The 23,747-nt window shown below is 38.3% G+C and overlaps 1 protein-coding gene across 4 annotated transcripts in view; it reads right to left on the bottom strand.

Moving 5' to 3' along the window:
* The window catches only part of ARHGEF37 (Rho guanine nucleotide exchange factor 37), an 87,824-nt gene that overhangs the window by 31,014 nt on the left and 33,063 nt on the right, over nucleotides 1-23,747 (bottom strand). For 2 of the 4 annotated variants that reach the window (XM_039352649.1, XM_039352680.1), the window contains exons 1-4: nucleotides 21,862-22,034; nucleotides 4,548-4,771; nucleotides 3,115-3,238; nucleotides 1,528-1,675 (exon numbers count right to left, since the gene is read on the bottom strand). In XM_039352649.1, the coding sequence (XP_039208583.1) occupies nucleotides 1,528-1,675; nucleotides 3,115-3,238; nucleotides 4,548-4,763 (488 nt within the window). In that variant the 5' untranslated portion in view covers nucleotides 4,764-4,771; nucleotides 21,862-22,034. Of the gene's footprint in view, nucleotides 1-1,527; nucleotides 1,676-3,114; nucleotides 3,239-4,547; nucleotides 4,772-14,905; nucleotides 14,981-21,861; nucleotides 22,035-23,747 lie in introns of those variants that run through there. The other 2 variants (XM_039352669.1, XM_039352659.1) reach the window with 2 other exon arrangements.

Below are 23,747 nucleotides of genomic sequence, written 5' to 3'. Positions count from 1 at the left end.
GTCCAATATTCTGTCCACTATGTCAAACTGATGATTTTTTATTTGAGCCTGCAAAAAAAGCCCCAAAACAAAACAAAATCCATGAACCGAATACAATAGCCATCCTCCCTTCATAATATTCCAAAGTATCTGCTATATCCATTTGATAATCCACCTCCAATTTTTATGCTTGATTTCCAATAAAGCTAAGGCATTTAATCTTTAAACCCCAATGGTTCACTATGACCATGTCATTGCCTGTAACATGGGCAATTTAGCCATGATTAACAGTGCAGGGCTGGGCTCTAGTTGGTAGTAGTGGAGGAAAGGTTGTTGTTATCCTAGGGCGTTGTTACAGTAGCCAGGAGACCATTGCAAAGTAGTAGTTTGGCTGCCAATTTACCAGCCTTGTTGTAGGACAGGCTTGCACACTTCCCAAAGTGCTCTACAGGAGGTAAGCTGGCTTTGCACTGAAAAGAAAGACAAGCAGCTCTTCCAATAGCATCATCCAAGACTCCCTCCCTTTCCTGGAGCCACCTTGTAAATGGGTGCCACAACTGGGAAGGTTCAGAGCCAGCAGGAATCTGACTGCCTGTACAGAGTACCAACTCACTTCCCCCCCTCCCCCGCCAAGTGCTATCTATTTATCTACTTGCTTAGAACACGCTTTCAAACTGTTAGGTAGACAGAAGCTGAGGCAAGTGATAGGAGCTAACCCTGCCCTGCAGTGCTAGGACTTGAGCCACTGGAACAGATACCATTTCCAGCATTATTAAGCAACTGAGCCACCGTGCTTCTGGTATTCTGTGATACACTCCCTCTGGACATAATGATTCAATAGTTTTTGGGGAATGGCTTTTAAAATTCAATAGCTTTGTTTTGCTCACAGAGCATTACTAGATACCATTTTTTTCATCGTACCTTCCATGAAAAATAATATCCACTAAAGAAAAAAATATGGTGTAGTTTGCACGATGCCTTTTTATTAGTAGTCCAACAAGCATGTTAATCCCTCATTTGGCCTAATGGCCATCTTATCTGATGACACTGAATTCGGTGAACGACAAGAAAAAGTTTTGAATCTTTCCATAAATTCATGGAATATCACAATTGCAGGTAATTAATACAACCCAATAGTAACCCAGTGGTTTCTTTTTGCAGATCTACTTGTTCTTCTGCTTTTAAACATGATTCATATTTAGCAAAAAACCTCTATGTTCAAAATCAGATACAACTGGCATTAGTTGACTTGCTTCACATCCTACTGATTTGTGTGGACCATGGCAGATTTACACCCTCTGGTTTGGATGTGTATAGTGATTCATTTGGGGAAAAAGATTGCTGTCATCTCTCACAGCTATGCTCCCTTATTCAAGTATCTGTTTCAGCAAGCTGAAGGGATGAAGTGATCCAAAGGGCACAGATGCTGCCTACCACTGACTGATGTCATTGCCTCGTTAAACACAGGGCTGTGTTTCTTGAAAAGTAAAAAGGTTAACATACTAAAAAAAATATGGGTTGTATGATTGCATCATAAAGTATACTTACACAGTAGTGGTCAAGGTTTCCATAATTTCTTTTTGCAATCTTGGCTCCTTACTATAAATATCTAACAGTAAAAGAGCTTGGTCATAGTCTCCACAATAAATTTTATAGACATTCTCCATTTCTGCTTTGAGTTCTTGAAATAAAGTGCCTACCACAACAAAATTGTAAAACAGTCAAAATGAAGATTCCCAAGACATGTGTTGTATATTGAAAAGCATCAATGCATCAAATTGTTCTTAAGTCTCATTAATTAGCCTCATTTTTGTGCAAGGATGCGTATATATAACTTTTCAGGCTGAAAAATAGTGTATACATTTGAAGTACAGTGGTACCTCAGTACTCATTGTTAACTGGTTCTGGGGGGCCTCATGAAAAGCAAAAATGATTGGTACCAAACACATTTTTCCCATAAGGAATAACATAGTGAATCACAATGCAGCAGGTAGTGACAAGGTCTAGCTCAGGGGTAGGCAACCTCGGCTCTTTTATGACTCATGGACTTCAACTCCCAGAATTCCTGAGTCAGCATAGCTTGTGCAATGGTCTAGCTTGTGCAATGAGTACCAAACAAACAATGAGTACTGGGGCAAAAATTTCATGTCAACATGCAATAAGTACCAAATTTGATGAGTTTCAAAGCCGTTAAGTATCAAGGTACCACTGTATAGCTGGCTAATTATGAAATTAAGAAGCTATCATTTCACTATCACCCCCAGGTCCTTGAGCATGCCACAGCTCTCAAGGATGTTAGCTCACATTTCAAAAGTGACAATTGAATACAGCAGGCAGAATTTCCAAAGAATGGGATTTCAACTCTATTCTCCCTTGGATTCCTTTTTTGCCTGCTTCTTACTTATCTGTCACAGTGCAAAACTCTTCTTATCATTAGGTCTCATGTGAAAGATTATATTAGTCTCACTTTACACTGCCTCCTTTTTTATCTACTGTCTTTCACTACCCATTCTTCCTTTGAACTTTAAGATCCTCTGCTTATTTTATCCCTCTCTCTTTCCTTAGCCACTCTATCTTTTTATTGGGTTCTCCAGCATTCTTCTCTTTCTTTCTCCACAGTGTTTCCTGGAGTGCTTTGATGGCTTCCTAAATGTCTCCTTTTATGACTCATACCATGCTGTCTCCAGAATCTGAACTCAAAAAATTAAAGATATCTAAGAAAAAAAACACATATTGACTTCCATTTACTTAGCAAGCACAATAGCATTTTACTCTTTTAGAGGTTAAATCATCTCTCTTTAGTCCATAATTTGATGTACAATCTTGAAATAACTTCGCTCTTGGATAATATTCAAAATAACTATTTTCCTCTGCTACAAATAGTAAAAGTAATTCTGGAAAATCACATAAATAGCTGATTAACATCAAGCGAAGTAACACTTAGATCTTTCAACTCTTGAAAAGATAATATTGAATCCAGCTTTTAAAACATTAGACAATCTGACACGGCCTCATAGTGCTTGTATTAAAGTTATTGAAGTATTACTGTTGTTATAATAAAATGTATACTATTGCTTTAATAATAACAGTATTTAAAAACTATGTAGTAGATACATCATTGTGAATACTACCTACTGATATGAAAAAGTTGTTCGTGCCCCTGGTTCACAGAAGCTTCAAGTCCTTTCAACAAACATTTGGAAACCTGCAGGACATCATCTATATTAGAGAACAATCCTTCCAGGTCAATTTCAGGCAGCTGAAATAGAGTAATACAATGTTTTAGTTTCTTCTCTCAGCCAGCATATGCTCCTATTCTACAAGACAAAGATAGTTACTGTCTTTTAACCATAATATTTCTGTCCCAACATTGTTTCTAAAAGTATAACCAATAAACATCTATAGGTATATTCTGAGAAATCCCTTTGTATTTTTGTAAGCAGCTGTATCATGCTGCTTTATTAGTCTATGGACTCTTCAGGTGCAGAAGTTGAGAGCACATTGTTGAAGAATGAATCTACAGAATACGACAGCTGTGTCAAGAGTGAAAATCTGGCAGCTACAGGCCTCTTTGATTTCATCTTGCCATTAGAGTAAGGGGGGAGGGGGAGAGAGAGAGGTGATGTTTTTGAATGGGTTAGTTAGAGAAACGAAACCTCTCCAGTTCTGGGGAAGTTTGCTTAGAGAGGCTGCCTGAAAAATGTCAAGGACATTCTAGCTAGTGTGAAGAAGATAGCAGACAATTGTCATAACAAAGAGAATTTGTTTACATGAGCTATGTGGACATCTGGGTGGGATTGGCTGGGAATGTCATTCTTATATGTCAGTGTTTCCCAAACTTGACAATTTTAAGGCATGTGGACTTCAACTCCCAGAATTCCATAGCCAGCATTGCTGGCTGTGGAATTCTGGGAGTTGAAGTCCTCATGCCTTAAAATTGTCAAGTTTGGGAAACACTGTTATATGTTATGGTATTATGCCTTGGGATTTTCGAGTTAGTTTTCCTTCGCCTATACTATGCCATGTATTCAATAAACAGTAAGCTTTTCAGAAATGAAAGTAATCTTGGAGCTGGAGGTTGAGAAGCTGTATAGCCAGAAGAAACTTTCTCACAACAGGATCCAGTGGTCATTTCAAGCCATACAGACAAGTGTTCATCACCTTTACTTGATAAAGAATACATTAACAACTAATATAGTCTCTTTCTCTTGCTTTAAACATAATTCCCATAGTATCTCCAGTTGAAGAATTTTCTCCCTATACTTTATTTCTTACTATTCATTTAATGGCTTAGTCTCCTTTAAGGTCTCAATTTTGGGACAAGCTACTGATGCTTAGCTTCCTTAATACCCTAGGACAGGGGTAGGCAACCTCGGCTCTTTTATGACTCATGGATTTCAACTCCCAGAATTCCTGAGTCAGCATAGCTGTCATAAAAGAGCCGAGGTTACCTACCCCTGCCCTAGGATATTGCTATTTATACAATATAGGATTCCCTGTTGTAGATACTAATTTTTTTTATCACAACTCAAGTGCTGATGATTACAGATGATCTCTCTTATTCTCACCTGTTTTTTCTGGAGGTGATTGCGGATATTAAAAATGCAGAGCTGAAGGTTGTGCACATAGTTAGCCTCTGTAGTGATGAGCTCATCTATGGCCATTTGGTGATTCAGCTCTGGTTTGTCAGAAGATGCCAAAGTGTCATAAATATGTTCATAAATATGTTCCTCATCCTCTGAAGTCACCTTGGATGAAAGTTCTTCATAGTTGTTATTTGCCATGTTAGGAGCTACAAAGGCAGAATGAGAAGTTTCAATCATTGCTCATATGAGCAATAGTCAGACCAATTTTTAGGCTATAATTTAACAGGAAATCTTCCTTTTGTTTACTATTACATTTTGAAAATATAAGGAGAAAGCTAACATATACTGGCAACAGCTTCTCAATTATAAATATTATTTATCGTTCATAAAGGGATTTTCCAATAGCAAGAATTCTATTGGCTAGTATTTACACTCAGTTGATAGTAAGCCACTTTGTAGGAAGGAATAAACACATATGTTCAGAACCAGTTAATTAGGTGCAATAAATTATTACATCAAAATAATACAAGCTTTTAGCAACATCAGTTCCTACTGAATCCAAGTTTCTTGTGCAAATCAAGTTCCAAGATCAATAGATTCCCAATTTTCATTATACAGTTCAATATTTTGTTATAGCTACCCACTGTATCTGTAACCTATAATTTGAAAAAAAACCTTAATTGTTCTTAAGTAGTTATTATGAAACCCAAATTTAATTCTAAACAACTGTTTGGGATTCCCCCTATTTATTAACAGGAGGTGGGGCAAGAAAAGTCAGTGCTTTTTTTGTAAGAAAAAAGGTGCTGGAACTCACATCATGTTAATCTTTTATTTACCTTTCTCACATAGTCAATCACTGTACACACACCCACACACATCAGTTGTGTAACAAAATATAACCATCATCACCCACAGTAAGCACTCAGCTAGCGACCACATGACCAATTGCAAGCCGAGGAGTGCCCCAAGCCGAGCAGCCGGATGAAGTACACATGCATTGGACTTGACACACAAGCAGCCCGCATGCACCGTTTTAATGATTTTTCCATCAACCTCCTATGCTCGACACGGTGATTCAAATCCATGTGGACCAAATATCAAATTTTCAAAAGTTACTTTTAAAACTTGGAAAATCTGTCAAAAAAGGGTGCCGGAACTCTATTCCGGTGAGTTCTATGACAAAAAAAGCACTGAGAAAAGTAATATAGATATGAAACTATTTCTTTCTTCAATAGATTCCTGGCTAAAAAGAAGAGCCTCTCCTTGGCAGAGTTTTAACCATGTTGTGGTGCAGAATGAGATAACGCTCCTCCAAGAGATCCTTGCATTACTAAAGCTGTTCTCATGATCTGCCTGACCCCCTTCGCCCACATTAAATTTATCATTGCACCCATGAGAAGGGATCCCAGAGAACAGACACTGTTGAACAAAAATATGATCTGATGAGAAAAGATCAAGCCACTCCTTGTGACTTTCCGTCATGACCCCCAGCTTCATTCAAAGAGAAGTCCTTTCACATGATTGATGTGAAAGGGGCTGTTAAATTTTGAGGAGAGTTCATTGACTCTTCCTGCCATGACATCATACATAATTCTACATAGTGGCTAAGATCATCCACATAAAAGTTAAGCCTGGAATTAAAAGGGATGAAACTGCCTATTTTAAAAAATGGAAAAGCTGACCATTGTTGGGGGCGCAGAACACTTCTCAGTGATGTTTCTAAAGACCTTGAGCCATGCAAATCACAATTCTGTGACCTTAAAACTGCCTTAAAACATCCTTTTAAAATCAATACAGAGGAAAAGATATTGCTGCTTGCCTGGAACAGTGAGATAACCTTTCAAACTATTTTAACCGATTGATTTTTTTTTTTAAATCTCAGCAATATTCAATTGAATGGTAAAATTTTATTTTCAGGGCATAATTCCAAACAGTACTTATCATTTTATACAGCATTATCAAATTATCACTGCCTAATTACTTTTTTAAAAAAAACCCATAACTGTTAATTTACTTAAGTACAGTTAAATCAAAAAGGTGAGGTAAACTATCCAATAACTTACACATAGGCTAGCCAAACAGAAGTGGTCATTTGCTTGACATAACTTTATAGTCTTAGAAATGACTGTAAAACTTAACATATTCAGTTCTTTGTACTTTCATCATCTGAAGTTATATGCTAAACCTTAATTTATTATTTATTACTGCATCAATGAGCGACAGAAATTCTCATCCCAATTGCCATCATAATCCAACGACTCCCTGTAGTATACTTACATTTTTTAAAATAAAAAATAAAAAAATGACTAATAGAAAAGGTTTCAATACAAAATAAATCAATAATTAAAAACACAAGAATATCTCAACAATCATGAATAAAAATTTTAAAATTTTAATTATGTAATGTTTGTTTGTTTTAAATGCTATCAATTTAAGAGGCTAAATAATAGAAAATCTTGGATCTTTGTCTAACTATGCAGACCTTCATTGCATAAGAAATTTAAAAAATGGGGGGGAGCCATAGATCAGTTTCTTTTTATGAGTAAAAAAACCACAAAGTTTTGACTCACTTTCAGGACTGATTTATGATGCCATTTATTTTCATGGACATGAATCTACTTTGTCAAATAAATGCATGGCCTGTTATTGTCAGATGACAAGCCTAGAAGGTGGAAGAAGTGATATACGTTCACTTATATAGAGTCTTTGCAGCAAGGTTGGATGCAGAATACTTTTTTACATTAATATCTGTCAAGAAGTAAAACACAAGATTGCTCCTTCCCCCTCTCTGCTGGCCCTCAGATTGCTCTCTCTCCCACTTCAGTTTCAAGGCAGGTGGGCATATTGCCAAAACACTGAGCTGTGGTTATCCAACATTTTTTTTTTTTTTAATGGAACATCTCAAGGCTTTATCTCCGATTTCCCAAAGTGTGGTCTGCAATCCAGTAGTTGTTCCACATGGTTAAGGTTAGGCTAGTTGAAGGACTGCCTCTCCCCTATTGCATCTACCCAGTCCACCAGGATGGGAAGACAGGTTATTTTATGGAGTCCCATTGATTAGGGATTGCCATCTGGCTGGACCATGAAAAAGGGCCTTCTTGGTGGTGGCCTCTTCTCTGTGGAACATCATTACCCCTGAGGTACAGTTGGCTCTACACTGCTGCTTTTTTGAAAAGCCCTATAAATAGGGCTTTGTGTGCAGGTCTGGGACCACGAATGGAAACAGAGCCAATCAGGTTAATTTGACTGTTGCTGCCATGGGATGGGAGGGGAGAGAGAGAGGGTTTTTATAAGTTTTTTATATGATGGATTTAAAAAAAAAAATTATAAGCCACCTAGAGTCACATATACGTGAGAAATGATTCTTTTGGTGAATGTCTATGGAGATTTTTATCCAGGTCATACTTATTCCAAAGGTGTTTTTTCATGAGGCAACTGGACTTTCTTGTTTTTCTTTGAAGACTTTTTGCTTCTCATCCAAGAAACTTCTTCAGCTCTGGAAGAAGCCTCTTGAAAAAGTACCAGTGGGACACTCTTTTACTGGAGATCAAGTTGGAGGACAAAAGGAGAAAATCTGAGCACTGGTGATTGGATTAAAAAAACCTATGCTTATGGAAAATCCAATCTGCCATTTTGGGTGTGGAAGAAATACAAAAATATAGATCATTTCACAGATAAGAAAAGTTGTGGATGTGAGAATTAAAAAATTAAATACTTTCATTTTAACCTTGAATGCAATATGTGGTTGTAAAATTGTAATTGTATGTGAGAATGACTTTGGGAGACAGGAAGAAGAACTGCGGCCTAGACAACAGTCAGATAAGAGGCAGTTGAGTCTGCAGAGGGAACTTGGATGTGGCAAACATTTGAGAAGGGACCGTCCTTAGTTTCATGGACTGTAAAGTTGAAGTTGGAAGAGATGCACCTACTTCTTCTGAGTGTGCGTCTTAGCTGGGTTGCCTTGAAAGGCTAATAAATGTTACCAGAAATACAACTAATAAATGAGGCTAGTACAAGTGAGAAAAATGAGATAAACATTTCATAGAGTCACACGTATTTTAGTACTTAGCAATAGCTATAGTGCTATGGTGCTTAGATCTATATACTGCTTCACAGTGCTTTACAGCTATCTCTGAGCAGTTTACAGAGTCAGCCTATTGGCCCCCAACAATCTGGGTCCTCATTTTATCGACCTCGGAAGGATAGAAGGCTGAGTCAATCCTGAGCCAGTGAGAATTGAACTGCCAAACTGCTGGCAGTTGCCAGTCAGCAAAAGTAACCTGCAGTACCGCATTCTAACCACTGGGCCTCCATGGTTCAGCAATAGCACTTATACTTAGATACCACTCCATAGGGCTTTACAGCACACTCTGAGCGGTTTACAAATGTCATCATATTGCCCCCCAACAATTTGGATCCTCATTGCTGAACAACAAAAGTTCCACAGCAATCTAGATGGGATGGTCATGGCTGAGGGATGCTGGAAATTATACCACCAATGTTTCGTGTGTTGGTTGGGGGAAGTTTTGGTTGATTTGAAGAGCAAACTGGGTGTCTTCAGCACCAATCACTCATAAAAAGAAGCTCCAAATACTTAACCTCTGTACATTCAGAGTTCTGTCATCTCTGGGAGCCACAAATAGATTGCTGGGAGGCAGAGGCAGGTCATAGGCTTTGAACTGTCTACCCCAACTTTAAGCATCCAAGAAGATCTTACAAAACACTCAGAAGGATGAGAATCAACACTTTTCACCTCTTCAAGAAATAGGACAACATAGGTCCTTTAAAATTGCACAGAGCACATGGTATTTCTCCATAGCAATAGCAATAGCACTTATATATTACTTCGTAGTACTTTACAACCCTCCCTCAGCAGTTTACAGAGTCAGCATATTGCCCCCAACAATTTGGATCCTCTTTTTATTGACCTTGGAAGGATGGAAGGCTGAGTCAACCTTGAGCTGGTTAGGATCAAACTCCTAGCTGTGGGCAGAGTTAACCTGCAATATTGCATTCTAACCACTGCACCACCAGGGCTCCTATTTTGCTGAGTGTTTTAAGTCTTGGGTTATAAGTACAGGAAACAAATATTTGCAATCTGCCATACAGAATCTATCCAGTACCTACATTAGAACTGAAGCTGAATTTGGAATGCAAACATCCAGAAAACACAAATAATCCCACATCCCTTTTTCTTAATAAGAATTTTTCTTATTTTCTGCTAAACAAAAGGAAGAGGAAAGGTTGTCTTGGCTTCCTTTGAAATTTTTAAATAATAGTTGCTTTGATGCTATTGGCAAAAACCTAATGAACAATGAACATTACAAGCAATCTTAAGTTAGCAACCCCAATTGGGACAGGCAACTCTGTCACTAAGCAATGCAATCATTAAGTAAAATTTCATGTGATTGTGACTTGCAATTTTAATGCTAGTTTGTCCATTAACTCTGCTTGTTGGAAGCCAGATGTTGATCAAATGGTGATCGCATGATGGCAGGATACTGTGACAGTCATAAACATCTGCCTATTGGGAAGTGCCTGAATCTCTATCACATTATCACAGGGCTGCTATGATGATTATAAATGTGAGGACCAGTCATAAAGCTACCTCTTCAGTGCTGTCATAAGTTCAAATTGTCTCTGATCAGGGCAGTCATTAAGCAAGGATTAACTAAACCACATCCTCAGTGCATGGAAGAAAATAATCAGTTGGTCACTATCTTTATCCAACAATTAAATAAAATGTAGATCTGTAAAATAGGATTTAAAAAAAATAAATTCAGATGGTTAGGAAACCTGGCAGGTGCCAAAGGTACTGTTAATCACGACAACTTGGTTATTTTGTTTCTTATCCTACAGCAAGCTTTGCTCTTTAAACTGACTTAATTTTGGTTGACTCAAGAGATCACCTAAATCCTTTCCAGTCTAAGTTCAGGATGGATTACAATATGAAGTCTTGGTGCTGATTTCTGGAGGAGCCAGGATGGGGTTTGTTCATCTTCTTGATCTCTAAGGGGCTTTAGATATTATCAGCCATGGTATCATTTGGGACCAGCTATGGAAGTCATGGTATACTGGGGTGGTTCTACTTTTTATTTGCAACTAGTTGCACTGAGGGCATATTGAGTCCAAGACCTTGGGTTTATGCAGTCTCTCAGGGCTCAGCATTTTCTCCCTTCCTATTTAATATTGATTAAAACTTCTGGGCCATGTCATCAACTTCATAAGGCTAGACATTGTCAATATTCTGATAATATCCATCGGTCCCCCTGGCCTACCAAATGATGCTGTCAAAGTGTTATCACAGGCCTGGAAGCTGTTGGAGTCTCGACGGGGTAAAACAAACTGAAGCTTAACTAGGCAAGACAGAGAGGCTATGGAGGCAAGGATCATCCATTCTGAATATTTAACGACCTTGGCTCTGGATGGGTTGCATATCCACTGAACCAGTATGCAATGTGACAATCTTTCTGGACTCACAGCTTCTACTTGAAGAATAGCTAGCAGTTATGGCCAGGAAGACCTTTGCATACATTCTTCTGGTATGTAAACTGAACTTTCTTGGAGCTGCTTCAATCAGTTCTCCCAAGAAAGCAGGACTCTTGAAACGGCATCATTTCAAAAGGAACTTTTATTGGGAAGTGTTGACAGCAGGAATAGAAGGCAGGATCTGAGGGTTCCTGTGCGAATCAAGTAATTAAAAATGTCCATAGTAACCCTATCCTAACTGTCCATCCAGACAGTTCAAACAGGCCAATCCACAGGTGTGAAAACACCATGGGAACAGAGTGATAAGGTGCTGCTTCCAAAGCTGTTAGGTGGGCTACGCCATTTCTTCCACATTCGGAGATAAGGCAGATGGCTGGAGGTACATTCCATTCTCCTCATTAGAGACACATCAAAGAAGATAGAACAAGAGACAGAGCAAAGGAAATATACATTGGCACCTCAAACTTCCCCCTCCCCCCCGGAGAATGCCAGAACCTAAAAAGAATAAGAAACCCCATGCACCCAGAACACAGGGTTCTGACAGGGAGGCACTATTCATGGTTACTCATGCCTTAGACACCTTGTGTGTGATTACAACAATGTACTCTACAATAGGCTGTCCTTGAGGACTATTCAAATGGTACATTAAAGGCATTCCCTGATAAGTCTTCTACAACTACTGTGTTTCCCTGAAAGTAAGACCTACCCTGAAAATAAGCTCTAGCTTGATTTTGGGGGTGAGCCTAATATAAGCCCTACCCCAAAAATAAACCCTAGTTTGGGGGCAAGGCACATGCCTAAAAATCAAGGTAGAGTGCGGATGGGGGCTGAAGCTGCTCCACACACCCCACACACCCCACACCCACTTACTATTGCAGCCTGCCTCTCCTTGCCGGCCCACTTCTTCTGCAGTATCCCCTGGGCTGCATTTCACAGCCAGAGGCCTTTCCAGAAGGTTGCTGGATGCCTCCATAAACCCTAAATGGTATAGGATCTGGGCCTTTCCCCAGTTATCAGTAAAATCCTTCAGAGCCAGGAAAATCCTAGAGTTGGCATGACCCAGGTCCCACCTATAAAGCAATGTCATATCATGGGAACTGGGAAGCATGTCTTCTCTGTCGTCTGGAACAACTTTACTTCCAAGATCCACATAGTCTCAAGCTTGGCTGCCTTTAAGAAAGTGCTGAAGAACTGGGGGTGGTTGCATTTAATAAATGCCTAAGAAATCATGTGAACACAGAGGACCAATACAAAGGATGAAGTAGCACCATTACAGAAAAGGTTCTTGAGTCCAAGTGATGAGAAAGAGATTCACGCCTTAAGTACAAGATATAACTTGTACAAGAGAATTATTTTGATAAGCTTTCAAGATTCTGTGACATTATGTTACTAACAGGAAAGCAATCTAGAAATATCTCCAGAATCCCAATCTTGTCAATCTCACAGGACTTGACAGTTCTGAAAAGGATTGTACTGACCCAGATGGAACTGTTGCACAACCTGAGGTCCTCCTAAAGTCTTAACTGAAGCTTAAAAGACAACCATGGCTAGAAGGGCATTTGCACAATTACATTTTGTGTACCAATTGTGCACATTCCTGGATCAGGTTTGCTCCCAGTTACTTTCCTTCTGAATTACTGCTATATATCCTACACTACACAGAAATTGCAGCTAGCCCAGCTAGTCCAAAATGTGATAGTATGTGTAGTTATGTGTATATCTTAGCAATAACAATAGCATTTAGCTTTACATAACACTCCTCAGTGTTTTACAGCCCTCTCTGAGCAGTTTACAGAGTCAGCATATTGCCTCTTCGTTTTACCGACCTGAGAAAGATGGAAGGATCGAACTCCTGGCAGTGGGCAGGGTTTGTCTACAATACTGCATTCTAAGCACTTTGCTACCATGGCTCCTTGGTCTTGGTTCACTCCTTGCGATAACACCAGCTCATGAACTACTCTGGCTCTCAGGAGGTTTCTGAGTAAATTCAAGGTGCTGGTTGTCATTTATAATGCCCTTCATGGCACTGAAATGGGTTATCCATCTTATTTGCCTGCAGAAATCCAACAAAGTTGGCACACTTCTGGTTTCCTCAATTAAGCAATGTTACCTGATGGAACCAAAGAAACATACCTTTTCTATTGCCACGCCTGCCCTGTGGCCCTGACTCTGATTACTTTCTATAAGGCATTAAAAACTTGATTCTTGTCATGGGCATTGGGCAGGATGTTTATGAGTCCATTTTTCAGGGGTTATGTGCATTGACTCTGGCATGATGTTTCTTCGGGAGGGGCTGGTTGATTTTTTTATTCTTATTTTAACTGTTGTTTGCTAGTCAGAGTCATATTTCAAGTGGGAGGGCATAAAAACCAAATTAAATAAATCAATAAAGTCACTATAATGACTCTTTAAAAATAAAATCACAACCAAGGGAGCAATATTCCTATAGAGATTTTCCATGACTAAAATGTCCATTTGCTTCTGTATTTCCTGCTGGGTCTCCAGCAGAAGGTACTAGTAGCTGACAATGTCTCTTGCAAATAGCACTGTATTCCGCCTACAGGCTGTCAACCCATTTGTGCCTGAAGAGAGAAGGAAGGCTCGAACAGCTAAAGCAGGATGTGGACAGCATAAGCATCAGCTACCTAATTAGGTTATTACAAAGAAAGAATTGGTATTTCAATTATTCCATGCCTTTTAAACTACTATGGCGCCATTTATTCATTTCCCCCCTTTTTCATGTCCTTTAGCTGAATACCTAACTCAATATATGTGAAAGCACTACAATGTAAATGATGCCCCTGTAGGGCCAGCAGAACATTATGGCAAAATGCCACTGCATTTCTGCCTTTCCTGAGCATTTATTGAGGAATGGAAGAAGTGCAATTTCCATTGCTGGAGTAACTCCTAACCTGGATTAGGACTGAGCTTCAGCCACACTGTGAGAGGCAAGACTCCCATGTTATCCTTGTCACCCAGACCACTCACCAACCATGAGCATCCCTGATCTGTCAGTGAACCCCAAGCAATAGAACAAAAGACCACCTGTTTTTCTGCCCATATTCTGCCCGCTGAAATTTCCCTCTAGGAAATTGGCAAATATCAACAGCTCAATCAAGATCATAGAAAATCCCCTCAAACTATGGAAACACAGTGTCAGTACTAGCTGCACTTTAACGGTGAGAAGCCATGTTTACTGCAGGCATGCGGTATTCAGTAACAAAGAATGGGAACTAAAGAAGGAATTCCAAACGAAATCAGGAAAAAAAATTGTTTGCAATTCAGTCACAAGCAGTTCCTACAATGAAGTTTAAAAATGTCAGAGTGATGTAGTTGTTTCAGGTGCTAGCCTGGAAACCAGGAAACGGAGGTCTAGTCCCGCCTTAAGCATGAAAAACCAGCTGGGTGATTTTGGATCAATCAGTCTCTCTTAGCCCAATTCAACTCACAGAATTGTTGTTGTTGTGGGGAAAATAGGAGGAGGAAGGAGTACCATGTATGTTTGCTGCCTTGAGTTACTTATAAAAGTAATAAAAAAGGGCAGGATAACACGACCACCACCCCAAATTCAAATAGCAAACACAGAATAATTATTAAGAGCTATGAGAAAGATAAATGCTTCACAAACATAGATTTCTCTCTTCTATAAGTTCTCAGTAATAGTGCAATACCAGTGAACAGTATCAGTCTGATGAAAAATAAGGAAATAAGGCCGCAAATTCTTCCCACCTCCAGTTTTTCCTCATGCCTCTCTTTTCTCCTTCTCCCATTTTCTGTTGCAAACTCTTTCCCCCCTTTTTCCTCTGTCATTTCCTGTTTTCCTCACTTGCACATGTAAAGAAATCTCTCACCTGTCTGTCAAAAGGGTCATCTGAGCTTGGAGTCCCCCATAATCAAAATTGTGTGTCTGGTTGTCTTAATATTCCACCCTGTCATAGAGGTGTGGCTCTTGTTTTACAATAGGAAAAGATTGCCCCTGTTTAACATCTATCTCACTTCCTGAACAAAAACTTGCCCAGGAATCAGATCCCTTGAATTTCCTGCCTCTCAGTCCCAGAGTGTATAAGAATCTCTGCCTTGTTATTGTTTGGCATCCCTCTTTCTCCGAAAGCAGCAAGTGAACATTGCAAAAAATATGGTCCTTGTGCACTTTCCTTCCATGGGCAAACAGTCACTGACAGTCACAAACTTCTGATTCAAGGCTTAAAAACATTTAAAAATTCTATATTTTTTTTAAAAATGCAAACTTTTAATCTTCTTTTTTCAAAATGAAACTGTCATCCCTAGAGCAGACTTGCTGGAAGATTTTTTTTTTTTTTAATTGAGAATTTTTTAAAATTTTACAAAAAAAAAAGAGATTCCCCTCCCCAAACCCTCCCAACCCACCCCAACCCTCCCCCAACCTTCTCAGAGCTGAATACAGGCTTAGTTACAACTTAAAGGAAAAAATTTTTAAACACTGTATACCATAAACAATTAATTACAATAATTAAACAAATTATAAAATACTTTAAGACCAATATATAAAAAGCAAAAAAAAAATTATGATTACAATCATTAAACACATTATAAAATACTCTGAACATTTTCTAATGTCATACTTATATTATTTAAAATTTATCCATCATTCTTTATAAGCACCCTCAAAAACACACATATAAACATTACTTATAACATTGAGATTCCCTTATACATATTTAAAACAAAATATTCCTTTAAATGCTCCTTAGATATCTAAACATACGCTACCTATCTAAAATTTTCATTCAATCTCCATAATATCATACTTATATTATATAAAATCTAATCTCTCCCTCTTTCTTTATCATCAAACACAAAAATAAACATATAAACGATAGTTATACCATTAAAACAAGATACTGTTTTGAATACCCCTTGAATTACTAAACTTAAACTTGTTATCTAAAGTTTTCATTCGATCTCCATAATCTTTCTCTCCTCTTTACCAATAACCAATTCCATCCACAGTGAACTGTAATCTATCAATAACCTGAAAACAATCTGTACATTCTTTATCAATCTCTCTTATCCAAAAACCTCGAGAAAAGTGCTTGGAATTCTGCCCTTAAAGGTTGCTCCAAAAAGTTTATAGGTCTTGCTTCTCCCGCAGACTCGGAAACAAGTACTTGTGTGGCTTCCTTAACCTCCTTCTTCTGTTGCTCCTTTTCTTTGCGTTTATGTAATACACGAGTTATCCTCTGCTCCTTCATCAGTCTGAAATTTCCCAATTTTCATCAATATAGGCTCTTCAGACTGCAATTCTACCTTCTTCTCTTCCGAAACGATAGGTGGCGATGAACATACCCCCAGGACCGAAGTGTAAAACTCTTTTGCTTTGAAAAGACTTGCTGGAAGATTATTGTGAAGCACATACATGTTGTTTGTTACAGAAAGTAGTGAATAAATGCTGACTGAAAAAGAATATACCTCATTCTATTGTTCTTATTTCCTTCCAGCTGGCAGAAAATTAGAGGAACTTAAGTCAGATAAAGAAAATTGTTCCTGAATTCTGTTTAATTGTTTCAAATGAAAAGAAAACACTGACTAAAATTTCCAAGCAGAATCATACCATCAGGATCAGGGTTTTGAAACAAGAAGATAATCAAGAGTTTGCAATTTGGGACAAAATAGAATAGAATAGAATAGAATAGAATAGAATAGAATAGAATAGAATAGAATAGAATAGAGCTGGAAGGGACCTTGGAGGTCTTCTAGTCCAGCCCCCTGCTCAAGCAGGAGAATCTATACCATCTCAGACAGGTGAATGTCTAGTCTCTTCTTGAAAATCTCCAGTGATGTAGCTCCCATGATTTCTGGGGGTAAGCTGTTCCACTGATTGATTGTCCTCCTCACTGTCAGGAAGTTTCTCCTTAATTCCAGGTTGCTTCTCTCTTTGATCAGTTTCCAACCATTGTTTCTTGTCCTTCCCTCTGGTGCTTTGGTGAATAATGTGATTCTCTGCCTTGTGGCAGCCTCTCAGATACTGGAACACTGGTATCATGTCTCCCCTATTTCTTCTTTTCTTTAGACTAGCCAAGCCCAATCCCAGAGCCGTTCTTCGTTTTAGTCTCCAGGCCTTTGATCATCTTTGATGCTCTTCTCTGATTTTTTTTCCAAACTCTCAACATCTTTTTTGAGATATGGTGACCAAAATTGGCTGCAGTTTTCCAGGTGTGGTCTTACTAGGGTTTTATAAAGTGGTACTAATTTGAGGAGGATTGTTTATTTAAATGTTAAATATGTGACAAATAATATTATTGATCGTCAAAAATGTAAATGTTCGAAGTTTTAGAGTATGATATAAGCTTTTGTTTAAATGTTAATGGGTAAACTAATGTTGAATATTTTCTCCGAGAAAAGGCAAAACTATTCATGGCACATGTATTTTGGCTTTCATCAGACTTTTTCTCATTAATCCCAAATGTGATGTGATTGTTCTAAACCAGGGTTTGGTTACAGATAAATTAGCAAGCTCAATACAGAAGTGTTTTCTTGTTTAATTAAAGTACGTGGAAAGAGGTTCACATTGAAGACTTTGAAAATGCAGACTTTTCCTTCACATGTAAAGCACAGCTTTAACAGACTGAAAACATGCAGGGTTTTTTGGACAGAAGCCAAACTTCTGAAAGATACAAATTCTATCCCGCACAATAGGAAAAGTGTTCTAGAGAAAACAGGAATTTGCATCTATTCGCCAGCTACTAACTAAAGGGCAGGATGACTGTATTGCTGCGTTTGGGTTATGATAAAGAAGGAGTTGCATATTTGAGCCTAGAACATATCAGTTCATCAAAAGACAGAAGATGCCACTCCAGAAAGAGAACAATGTGTAACAGCCAGGAGATGAATATTTGTGAGAGCAACAGAAAGAAGCATAGTCAGCTAAGAGCTATGTGCAAGCAAAAGAAAAACAATCTGTAGTCTGAGATAAAGGATGAAATTTACTTCCAAGTGATTCACCAATTTGGAATTTCCAAGAAAGAGAGACATTGAGACAAACAAATCTACAACATGAGCCAGTAGTCTAAAAAATACTCTGTCCACATACTGTATTAGGAAAAGAGAATTTGAAAGTGAAAGCAGTTTATCTACAGCGCTTAAAACAGCAATGCCAGAAGTAATAGTAGAGATTTTAATTCATTTAATTATTAAAGAAACTTATATAGTCACCACCATGCATCTTTATGTATCAGGACTCTGGGTGGCTCACAATTACAATAAAAATGTAAAGGAAACAATTAAAAAAAAATAGCACCCAAACCCTCCAAAAAACAACAGCATGTCCACAAAGCTAAGAGGAATGACAGAAAAATGGGCTTATACAAAACTATCGCGACTGGAGAAAATTAATATAAGATAGGGTTGTTTATGTTAGTAAAGTTGACCTATTTGCTGTGCCTCTTTGAAGCAACACACAGGATACTTCAAGGGGGAAATCTGTACCAACTTGTCTGTCCTGCCTTTCCTTGAACCAAAGGGTTACAAGATATCTAAACAGGATACATTAACATTTTAATATTTGTATATACATTTATTGGAGAGGAAAGGATCATAAGTCAGTAAAAACACAGAGATTAAGAGCCATGTGCTAGCACCTGCTGTTTGCCTATGATGCTTGCTGCGGAGAGCAGTTAGGAGGCAAAAGACTTCAGGGTATAACTGATTAACATTTTGTCAATTGTTAACTTGCTGTTAGCACTTCTTAGGGCAGTGTTTCTCAACCTCAGCAACTTTAAGATGTGTGGACTTCAGCTTCCAGAATTCCCCAGCCAGATGCTGGAGAAATCTGAGCATTGAAGGCACACATCTTAAAATTGCTGAGGCTGAGAAATGCTGTGTTAGGGAACACAGAACACAGAAAGAGGGTTCAGTTAGATACTAAAAAAGCCAGATAATATTTGATTTTTAAAGCTATGCCTGCTGGGTGGAAGACATATTGAATCATCCCAAATGAACCCACAATAAAGTATCATAAGAGCTCTTGTGAAGCAATTAGAGAATGGTAATTGTATACTGGTCCCTAACCGGCCATGCTTTGTAAAAGTGATAAAGAAGGTGGTAGCTTCTCAGCTGCAGGCAGTTCTGTAGAAAGGAGATTATCTTGGCCAATTTCAGACTGGCTTCAGGGTAGGATAGGAATTGAGCTTACCTTGGACATATTAATGGATAAAGTTTGGGACTTGACAAAGGGAAAAGTAATCCAGTTAATTTTTTTTGACTCCTCAACAATTTTCAAAATCAATAATATTCCTCTGAAATACTTGACAGACTTGGGAATAGAAGTATTATGGTAATGGTTCTGCTCCTATCTCTCAGATAAATTTCATATGGAATCTTCTGGAAATGGTTTGTGAAATGGCAACTAGTACAGTACTGTATATATATCACAAGGCTCCATTCAGTCTCCAATGCTTTTCAGATTCCACAATAGTTGGCATACAGCACTTCATTTGCATCTTCTCATTCTAAGATCACACAATTCCACATAAAATCTGTCAATTTACAGCAACAATTTTCTTCGGCAACCCCTTTTTCTTTTTTCCTAATTAAAAGTGAGAAATAGGAGACTTGCTTCCATTATCATTTTAACTTTCCCACATCCAAAAGAAATGGAAAGAGTTTGCTTTTCAGAAGCCTCCATTTTAATTCCTATTCCTTAACCTCCACTGAGAAATCAAAAGAAAGGGAGATAAATACTGGCCTCATCCATTCCAATGATGCCATCATGGCTTTTACTGGAATTGAAAATGAAGGCAAATACATGTGTCCCAGGATAATGTTGCAGGATCCCATCTGAGTCAGTCACCTAGACCAGACGTTTATTCTTCCAAGCTGTCAGGCTCATGCTGGAGCATTGACCTTCAGAAGTCTCCATAATGTATGCACTGCACTCTTCTACACATAGTATTTTTGTGTTATCTGACTGTGTGTGGCTTATAGTTGTTAATTGGGGTGTTAATGGAGAGCTATTAAATGGTGGCATTCCTGAAAGATGGATCTGAAGCTTAATCTTTTTTTCATTCTTCAAATTGAAGCAATGTTCAGGGTCATGTTTGATTAACTTTGGCTGATATGCCACATTCATCCTTAAAATGATTTTCAAACTACAGTATAGCACACACCAGTGAACTATGTAACCTCAATTTTGACTATTGTGATATGCTCTGCTTGGGCGTGTCCTTGTGTCTAATCTGGAAATTTCAGCTGTTATAGAACTGAGCAGTCGAAGTGATTTCTAGAAGAACTCAAAGACACATTATAGTTGTTCTACAAGAAGTGGCTACCAGTTTGTTTCCAAACAAATGTAAAATGCTACATCTTGAAGCCAGGTTACTAGAGAAGATTCCTCTTGCCTTATAATTCTTCTGGTTTTCTTTGAGATTATCTGAGATGGTTTGTCTACAATTGCCATGGACAATTTTAATATAAACTAAGTATAAGATGATACTTGATATTTTCTGTAGAGACACAACAGAAAGGATGTGGATTTTTCTAAAACTATGGCTTAAAGATTAGAAAAAAGATATATGAAGATATTAAGTCTACATTAAAATTCAGAGTGATAGTTTTACTGTAACTTTCTTACATCAACGCAATTCTGCTAGTTGTACTTCCTAATCTTAGTAGATCAATGTGACTCTGGAAAGCAAGGAATATGATGGTTCCTTTCCTGAATGCTAGGTGGAGATGAAAGAGCTTAACCTTGGTATAATTTTATCCTTGGAGATGAATCAGAAATGTTGAAAAGTGGATGTCATATTGCTCAACAACACACACATACACACACACACACACAAATACTCATATGTCCCAAATTCAGTTCTTCCCCCTCTTTCTCTACAGATATATACTTATGTTTATGTGTATACATGCATACATACTGTATATGTTTATACATATATGTGTATGCATGTACAGTCTGTATATATATTCACACATGTATACATACATATAAAATGTGTGTGCATACTTGCATATAACTGAAGAGTTAATTCTGGGCCAGTCACTGGCCATGTAGCTACAAACCAAGTTTCTACAGTATATCTAGCATCCAGATTTTTAAAACACTAAGTCCTATTACAAGGACAGCAGTAAATAATGAGGGAAAGCTGGGTATTTTGCCAGGAATCATATGAAAGTACAGTACAGATCAGTATATAGAAAAAATGTAGCATAACATCTGTGAGATTGTAACACTCCATAGAAAACTTACTAACATCAAGAACAAGGCCAACATCTCTGCCTATAAGAATAATAAAAACCTCCTCATATGCACCCTGCTTTTTTAATATCTATATTCTGACTGTTCTTAATAATGGGGAGCCATCAAAACAGGCCTTTAGTAATAAAATGTCAAATCCCAGCAGCAGCACTCTAACACATGTTCCTTCTAAACATGTAAACACCATATATGCACTAACCAGGAAAAATGGCATTCAGACATGTTTGGTTTCTTTATTTTCCCCCATCCCCTCCTCCATTATCCTTTTGCCTTATGTTATTAATAGTGGCAGGAAAATAAACAAACTTTAACCAATGTCAGTTGGCATGGCATCCTGTCTCAACTTGTATCTGCTTAATTAATTTTCAGGTCTATCCTGTGCACCAAAGCTCTGTCAGAAAGTTAATGGTGGAAAACTTACTAGATTAGTGAAAATCATGGAAAGAGTAGCTTTCCCCCTCAATTCTTCCTGACCTTGCTTTCTCCGGAAGAGAGTGGAATGAGAAGAATCTGGAATGTGTTTATGTAACCTTTCCAGTCACCCAGGCTAGAACAGAAACCTACCTGGTTTTGATGAATGGCTATCCTGTAGATTTTGCTAAGTATACATCTGATTGACCTGCTGTGTTGGAAAATATTTTCACTACCGGCAATTCACTTTCAGATTTTTCTCTTCTGGCTTATTAATTCTTACCTGCGAATAAGCCCAGAGCTTCCAGCTTGTTCAAGCTGCTGTGCTGCTCTTTAAAGGAGTTAATGATAAATCCCCGCGCTCCAGTTGTTACGTAGGCTGAAGGCCCAGCCCCCTCGGCTAAGTGCATGTGGGCTGTTTACTGCAGAAGTAGGCTGTGTCAGCTGAGAGTTTCTGTTCTGTACACTCCCTATGCAGCTAAACGCAGCCAAGGCAACCAATTCTGTGGCAGCTGGCCAGCTCTGGAGCTTGCTGGATGAAAATGGAAGGTGGCCTGCCAGGGAATCAATAACCAGGGACAATTCGAGACAGGGGAAACAGGGTAAGGTCAAAGAACTTCCAAAGCCTGAAGAACCTTCACTTCAAAGCCTAAAGAAGCCTAAAGAACTTTCACTGCCCTCAGCTTGCTCCAGGCACAACATCCATGGACAGCTTTCTTTGCTTTTATGGAGAAAGGGGATTTCTGACAGCTGTGAGCAAACAAACTGTCTGGCATAAATGTCCTGACAAATATAAATGGGTTGTATTATTCCCTCCATGCCTAACTGGGGGAGGAGGGACACGTAAGCTTTCTCCTAAGACTGCTTTCTGAGTATTTATTAATTGCCCATTTTTTGTGCCATAATAGTCCTAGATGAAAACAGATTTAATTGAGAAGGTACACAAATTATTCCAATAGAAGAGGTAAGGTTTATGCTTATTACATTTTCATATCTTTACAATCTTGCTCCAAGGCAGAGGAGTTGAAAAAAAGAAGCAAACGGACAGGTTTCTCGGCTTAATGACACAAGTTTCTCTTTCTCTTCCCAAATCTCTCTCTCTCTCTCTCTCTCTCTCTCTCTCTCTATCTATCTCTGCAGAAAGCATTGCAATTCCTACCAAATCCTATCTTCAAGTTGACCCTGGAGGATCGAGAAACTTACCCCTTCCCTGACTAAATCCCTTTAGATCTCTTGAGACTTCACCTCCAGGAATTCTTAGACAGTTGGGAGTACACTCCTAAAATTCCTTATTTGCCTAAATCCAGGCTGATACTGTTCAGTTTTGTTGGAATAAACAGTGTGGGAATGACAGAAACTATCACCTAATACAGTGTATTTGGGTTGTTATTAGTATACCAACTTCCAGCTAAATAATTTGCAGTTAACTAAGCCTTAAATTAAGTAATTGCTTATAAAATATTTAAATTTTTAAAATTTAAATAGAGCACAATTGCCCAAATTAATTAGCATCAGTCCACACAACAGCTTTATTTTACTGCAGTTCAGTGAAATAGTTACCTAAGACAGGTAACATTCCACAGTTTTAAAGTTATTTCCCCCCCCCCCCCATCCATCCAGGAGCATCCTATACCTCATATTGCCATTCCAGCTCTCTTGCTTGTATGGCCATTTTCCTTGTGTGAATGGTGAGAAAGAAAAAGATGAAGTCAGTATAATATTAGGGCAAGAAAACTCAGGTATTAATTTTCAATGTTTTAATTCCAAGCTATCTATTTATAGTTGGCAATGGAGTAATGGGTTCTATTGTTCTGATGACTGCACATTTCAGAGCAGATAAAGATCTGTTCAGTGGTGTGACCCATATTCAGCAGAACATTATCTTTCAGGATTTAAATCTAATTTCACCACCAGCCAGGTGTTTGCTGAGGGTTGTTTATTTCAGATCAATTTCTTCTCTGTGTTTCCATTAGCTTCCCCTGCCAATCCAAAGCTTTCTTTCTATTTTATTCTGTCATTTTTCTCTGCCACAGGCCTCA

The sequence above is a fragment of the Crotalus tigris genome, unplaced genomic scaffold (assembly GCF_016545835.1).
Source record: "Crotalus tigris isolate CLP2741 ecotype Arizona unplaced genomic scaffold, ASM1654583v1 scf7180000017568.12009008, whole genome shotgun sequence".
In the NCBI taxonomy this organism is placed as follows: Eukaryota; Metazoa; Chordata; class Lepidosauria; order Squamata; family Viperidae; genus Crotalus; species Crotalus tigris.
The sequence above is the reverse complement of the archived record's forward strand: the minus strand, read 5'-3'. Positions and strand labels throughout refer to the sequence as shown.